Consider the following 7,434-nt stretch of genomic DNA (forward strand, 5'->3'; position numbering starts at 1 on the left):
AGGAAGAAGATTGCAGGTTAGGAAGGCAGTGCTGAGTTCGAGGGATTTGACTGAGACAAGGTGGGGGGGAGGGGAAATGAGGAAACTGGAGAAATCTGAGTTCAAGGGTCTGATAAGGGGGTCAAGGGTTATGGGGAGAAGGCAGGAGAATGGGGGTTCAGGGACATATCAGCCATGATTGAATGGCAAAGTGGACTTGATGGGTCAAATAACCGAATTTAGTTCTGAAATCTTGGTTATGGTTATGGTTTCGGGACTGGAGAATGTTAGACAAACAGGTGTTTAAATAATATTTACTAAACTGGGAAACAATTGCATTAAATAAATTGTAGTTTTGATTGTTTGATCACTGTATATGTTTTGTTTTCATTTTCATACTTTGCAATACCTGTGTTTTCTATCCTTTCAACATGATATAACACCACAAGAATGCTCACCGAGAACTCCTTGCTCTGCAATATGTACAAATTTAGCAAATGGTTCCCCTTTGAAGTTAAGCAAAGTTATCTTTTCTCATTGGGGATTGTACAATTTCACATTATGAAAGTAGCTCTGAGATGTTGACAACTTATATAAACCTTCTAATTTTATATGCCTTCTGGGTGAAAATAATGGAGTAAATTAGTTATTAAATAACTAATAGATGGGCCTGAAATAAAAGTTTTATCTTTGGATGTAAACACAGGAGGTGTAGTTAGTAAGTTTGCAGATGACACCAAAATTGGAGGGGACAGAGAAGAAGGTTACCTCAGATTACAACAGGATCATGATCCAATCGCCCATTGGGCTGAGGAGTGGCAGATGGAGTTTAATTCAGATATATGTGAGGTGCTACATTTTGGAAAGGCAAATCAGGGCAGGACTTAGGCACTTAATGGTAAGGTCCTGGGGAGTGTTGCTGAACAAAGAGACCTTTGGAGTGCAGGTTCATAGCTCCGTGAAAATGGAGTCAAAGGTAGATAGGATAGTGAAGAAGGTGTTTGGTATGTTTTCTTTTTATTGGTTAATACATTGAGTACAGGAGTTGTGAGGTCAAGTTGCGGTTGTACAGGACATTGGTTAGGCCACTGTTGGAATTTTGCGTGCAATTCTGGTCTCCCTCCTCTCAGAAGCATGTTGTGAAACTTGAAAGGGTTCAGAAACGCTTAACAAGGATGTTGCCAGGGTTGGAGAGGCTGAATAGGCTGGGGCTGTTTTCCCTGGATCGTTGGAGGGTGGGGTGTGACCTTATAGAGGTTTATAAACTCATGAGGGGCATGGATAGGGTAAATAGACAAGGTCTTTTCCCTGGGGTGGGGGAGTCCAGAACTAGAGGGCATAGGTTTAGGGTGAGAGAGGAAAGATATAAAAAAGACCTAAGGGGCAACACTTTCTCACAGAGGTTGGACGTGCATGGAATGATCTGCCAGAGGAAGTGGTGGAGGCTGGTAAAATTGCAACATTTAAAAGGCATGTGGATAGGTATATGAATAGGAAGGGTTTGGGGGCATATGGGCCAAGTGCTGGCAAATGGGACCAGATTAGTTTAGGATATCTGGTCGGCATGGACGAGTTGGACCGAAGGGTCTGTTTCTGTGCTGTACCTCGCTATGACTCTATCTAAACTGATTTTAATGGGGTCTTGTATGATTTAGCCAGAGTGGACTGGGAACAGATACTCTTAGGTAATTCTGTCTTAGAGCAGCTGGATGCATTGAAGAAGGAAACAGTGTACAGGGCTGACATCTTCCAATAAAGACTGGGTGTGGGACCAACAAATCGAGTGAACCTTGGATATCAAGGAATTGGATAAAGAGAAAAAGAGAGACTTATGGCTGATGCTGAGAGGTTTAAAACAACAGAAACTCTGGAGGAGTACAGAATGTGCAAGAGGGAAATTTTAAAAAGGGAAACTGAGAGAGCAAAAAGTGGGGTAGAAGGAATAATGACAGATGGAATAAAGGAAAACCCTAAGTTATTTTACAAGTACATTAAAGACAAAAGGATAACTAGGGAAAGAGTAGGGCCCATTAGGAACAAGAGTGGTATTTTGTCCATGGAGCCAGAGGCAGGAGTCTCAATGAATATTTCAGACCAGTGTTCATTATTGAGATGGATGATATCAGTGTAGAAATCAAGACAAATGTCTGTGATACAATTAAACAAATTAGCACAGACAGAGGGTAGGTTCTGTGTGGTCTTGCAGACTTAAAAGTAGATAAATCAGATAAGGGTCAGATGGAATATATCCCAGGTTGTTGAGTGAGGCAAAGGGTGAAAATAACAGGGATGCTTGCAATAGTTTTCAATTCCTTTTTATTCACAGGAGAGGTGAATGAAGACTGGAGGATAGGCAACATGGTACTGTTATTCAAGTAGGGAGCATGAGATATAGGAAACTGCAAACCAGTCAGGTTAACTTTGGTGGCAGGGAAACTATTGGAAGCAATACAGAGGGACAGAATTAGTCTGCACTTGGAGAGTCAGGGAGTTTTATGTGGGGATCGCTGGCTGAGCCAACATCTATTGCCCGTCCCTAGTTGCCCCTTGAGAAGACAGCTAGCTTCTTGAACCCCTGCAGTCCAGAGCCACAATGCATTAGGAAGGGGATTCCAGGATATTGTCCCAGCGACAGTGAAGGAACAGCAATATATTTCCAAGTTGGGATGGTGAGTGGCTTGCAGGGGAACTTGTAGGTGGTGGTGTTTCCATGTATCTGCTGCCCTTGACCTTTTAAGATGGAAATGGTCTTGGGTTTGGAAAGTGCTGTCTAAGGATCTTTGGTGAATTTTGCAGTGCAAGTTGTGGATGGCATACACTACTGCAACTGAGTGTCGGTGTTCTGTACAATACAATGCATAATTAAATAGCCCACGATGATGCAGATGAATCTAAATTGGCTAAAATTTGTCACGGAACCATATTAGGAGATATTAGAACATGTGACTGGAGGTTTGATCCAAGTGGTTGGTTTAAGAAGCGTAAAGGAGACGAAAGCAGAGAGGCAGTGTCTTTCCAAGCTGGAATTCTACACTCTGGGGACCAGGTGTGGCTGTCACTAATGGAGTAATGAAAAACACATACTCAAAAGCTTGAAGTCCCTCCTACATTCTTCATTGCAGGCAAAAAACGGTGATAATTATTATGAACTGAAGGCACATAAAACAGATTTGGTAAACTGGTTAGGTAGAAGACAAAAAGTGGATCCAAACTGTAATTTAATGTTTTATTGGCACCATCTAGTGATCAGAAAGAGAAAGTCATATTAACAAAAGACAATACAGAACAACCTCGATTATCCAAATGAGATGGGTGGGGAGTATTTTGTTCGGATAACGGATTGTTTGGATAATGGATAGTGTTTTTACGGGACTTTGAAACCTTGTTTGGATAATCTGAAATTCGGAAATTGATGTTCAGATAATTGAGGTTGCCCTGTATTTGATGGTTCAGGTATAAATCCTGAGTCAGAATCTTGACTTCTTTATTCTCAAACGTTTTCAGAATTTTCTCCACCTGATAATCAATTTCTTTGTCTCCAATACATATGAAAGGTGTTTGACCAATGAGGCGTTTAACACTATACTGAGATGGCTGTGAGGATACTGACTGGAACAGTAAATTGTTTCAGCTGCTGAACTTTGTGACAAAAAGGCCAAGCATGCTTGACTTCTCAAGCTATAATAAATAAAGTCACATAGTCTGGTATTTTTACTGCACCCTATTGAATTTAACCTAAAAAATTGGTCAAATAAATCAAAGAACTATGTGCGTTAGTGATCTGAAACAAAAACAGACTCAGCGGGTCTGACAGTATCTGTGAAGAGAAAAATGATGCTATGTTTTGAGTCAAATCTGAATCTTCTGTAGAACTTGTTGTATAAGAAAGTTTTTTAATGCATAGACATGGATCAATTCCAATTAGTTTCTGTTATTCCCAATTTCCATGAAAAAGGACAAGAGAATAAAAAAAAGTGAGGAAATAGCTGCTGGATGAAAACCACAATAACATATTTTGTGCTAAATTATTTTCAAACAGCCAAAGAAACAAAGATTTGTGTCCTTCCCCGGACTATATGGCTTGGCCACGTGAATATTTGGAAAAACTTTGCAAAGATAATTTGGAGGTTGCTCTGTGCATCCCTTCGAAAGGACAGGCAGGGGGTGCTGTGGCTGCACTACCGTGAGTACACATGCCAACAATGGCCAAGCAGTAGTAATCATTAGTTTCATTTTCGTCCAGGAGACCTAGAAAATAAGATGTAGATAACACTTTTCATGTTTGATAATGTTAATCCTATAGATACTTGGTAGGATATCCATAACATATTTAGGCATATCCAAGCAACAAAATTTCAGTATAAACCTAATTGAAGGAGATAGTCTATGAAATAAAAGATAAAAAGATATAGAAATGAAAAGAATGACAATTAGACTGTCTGTCACAACCACAATGCCTTGTCCTTCACAATGTGTTCAGCTCTCACCTCACTCAAAATTCTTGATAGAGATGGGAAATCTGAAAAACACCCAGCCCAGCTGAGTGCGGAAAACAGCTCACTGACCCCTTCTGGTGATAAACATTCGAGCAGGAGATGATCATAATAATTCTCATGCAGAGTCCATCTTTTATGTGGGGTGCTTTTTTTTAACGACAGAAATTGCTACAACAGTGCCAATGAACAATGTGCTGTGTACATAAGGTGTTGTTTTACCTCTAATAATGTTAGTAAGGTTAGGTGCAAACTGGGAAACTCAGTAGAGAGTTAACAAAGTTTTAATTGTGCAGAAAGTTGCCAATCATCTGAACTGGTTGATGCTGTTCTTATGTCCTGCGTGAGCTTGCTCCCACCCTTCTTTTTGCATACTCATCAACATATTGTGTTCCTTGTTCTCTCATGTACAGCAATAGTAACCATCTCAGCTGTAGTGAATTTGATACTTTAACCGCTCTTCAAATCAACATATTTCTCCCAAATTCGTCACTGGTTTTATTAGTGACCGCCTTATATTTAAATGGTCCCTACTCTGATCTCTCTCACAAGTGACAACATTGTTCCATTAAATGTGTTTAATGTTGTTATGCTTAATTAAATAGCACTGTACAAAAAAAACATCTAGCTCCTAGTTGAATCATAATTAGCAGACCCAGGAGAATTATTCAAATAAGTGATATTAGACTAAATTGGCAAAACCTTTCATCATTTTACAGTTTCTATAGCATTACAGCAGGGCAGGACTCTTTTCAGGACCATTAATTATACTTGCAGAACTTCGTATGTTACAAAATTAATAATTAACACCTTATTGTATATTGGCAAAGAATATTGATAAAAGGTGGAGCTGGAAAGGCACAGCCGGTCAGGCAGCATCAGAGGAGCAGGAGAGTCAATGTTTCAGGCCAGGCCCTTCCGTTAGGACCCAAAATCCTGACTCTCCTGCTCCTCCGATGCTGCCTGACCTGCTGGGCCTTTCCAGCTCCACTTTTTACCAACTCTGGCTCCCAGCATCTGCAATCCTTACTATCTCTAGGGAGAATATTACCTTTTTTGGGAGAATTTCTGTTTAACAATCCCACATGGTCTGCTTGAACAGAGATGATGCACATTTTCTTTCCTCAGAGGCTCACAGCATTATGGAGCTCTCTTCCTGAAAGGGTGGTGGAGGCTGTAAACATTGAGTATTTTAAACGGAGAGGTAGATAGAGTCTGGTACGAGGGGATGAAAAGTTATCAGGTGGGGATGTAGATTTGTGGTTCCAATCAGATCACTCATGATTTTATTGAATGGTGCAGCAGGCTCAAGGGGCTGATTGGCCTAACTTCCTAATTTGTATGATAGTGTGAAATTACATTTCAATATATGCTGGTGGTAGGGATTCACTTGTGCCCTTATAAGTAAGCAACAGAATTCATCTGCGATTGTTGAATAAATAAGCACTTATAAAAGTATATAAAGATTGGCTCCAGTTCTATCCTCCAGTACTGACCTTTCTAGAATACAATAAATGGTATAAAATTTAATACTACAATTCCACATCAGCACACCATTGCTAAGAGGACACCTTACAACCTAAAGCACGAAATGTTATTGAAAGTACGTTGAGGATGAAAGACTAACTTCTTCCTAAATGAATATACTTTCCTCTCAGTTACCTTCACTGTCCAAAGCTGGATGGTAGGATGCTCTTCGGTGCTAATGGGCCAACATCACAATTACGATGCAGCCCCCAAAACATCCCTGACTACCAAGCAGGATATGATCGTAAAACATTTTTGTGCGAGGACAAATGAATGATTATCTACAAACGAAACTTTACTATGAAGCTGTTGGCTGGATTGAAATAAAGCATGTTCTCTTCCCAGTTTCTGTCAGTTTTTCTTACAGACCCTTAACAAATGCTTGCCTTTTGCATTGTTCCTATTGCACAAAACATATATCAACATATTTTGGCTGCGTTTTCACCACAGCAGAGACACTCTGGATTTTCTCAGTCCGAAGTCACACCACACCAGGTTATAGTCTAACTGGTTTATTTGAAACTGCAAGCTTTCAGAGCATTGCTCCATCGTCAGATGCACTGTACTGTACACAGTACTCCAGCTGAGGTCGAACTAGTGTTTTATACAGGTTCAGTATAACCTCCCTCCTTTTGGATTTAGTGCTCCTTTTTAATAAAGCTGCCTGGTAGATGTGGGTGGTCTGGAGACTGCACCAAGCAGAGGTAATGATATCCTTTGTGTTCCTTAGCCCTGACCAAATTGATCTGCCCTTGAATCTTTGAGACACCGTCTTTTTCTAGTACTGTGGTTCTCTCCCTAATCAAAACTACCACCCCTCCTCCTTTTGATCCTTTCCTCTCATTTCTGAGCACCAGGATTACTTAATAACCAGTCATGCCCTTCCTTCAGCCAGGTCTATTATTGCCACAACCTCATAATTTAACATGGCAACCTGCACCTGTCTCTTGTCAGTATTGTTTACTCCATCCCATACATCCTCACGCGTGGGCTGGAACCTGCTCCAATCCCATTCACCTGTCGCAAGTCTGTGTTATCCTCCACTGGCTCTCAGTCTCTTTAAAGCCTCTAAGTTGGAATGTTTCTCCTCTTTCAATGCCTACATGAACACACCCATCCATGCAAGTCCCTGCAGTAGGTATTATCCAACTTGCTATTCCTCTGACGCCAGCCCCATTCTGTTCACCCTCATTCTCTGTCTCTCATTCACATCCTTTCATCAAAATCCATCGCACCACTACATTTATAACATGCATCAAGATTTTTTTGATAACTGGTTATAACATACACCACAATCCTGCATCATTTATGAGATTACAGTCACCGTGCTTATCTGAACGATGTGTTTTATGTTCTTAACACTCACAAACCTTGCATCAGACTCCGATTTCTTGCCTACAACTTTGAATTCACTCGTTATGTTTTTCTGTGAAAT

General features: G+C 40.4%; 1 protein-coding gene across 1 annotated transcript in view; it reads left to right on the forward strand.

The window, feature by feature from the left end:
- The window catches only part of fam166c (family with sequence similarity 166 member C), a 34,729-nt gene extending 28,397 nt beyond the window's left edge, over positions 1–6,332 (forward strand). The window contains exons 4-5 of the mRNA XM_043676376.1: positions 4,019–4,162; positions 6,131–6,332. Coding sequence (XP_043532311.1) covers positions 4,019–4,162; positions 6,131–6,272 — 286 coding nt within the window. The 3' untranslated portion in view covers positions 6,273–6,332. The remainder of the gene's footprint in view (positions 1–4,018; positions 4,163–6,130) is intronic.
- Positions 6,333–7,434: the final 1,102 nt, after the last annotated feature.

Source organism: Chiloscyllium plagiosum, chromosome 3 (assembly GCF_004010195.1).
Source record: "Chiloscyllium plagiosum isolate BGI_BamShark_2017 chromosome 3, ASM401019v2, whole genome shotgun sequence".
Lineage (NCBI taxonomy): Eukaryota > Metazoa > Chordata > Chondrichthyes > Orectolobiformes > Hemiscylliidae > Chiloscyllium > Chiloscyllium plagiosum.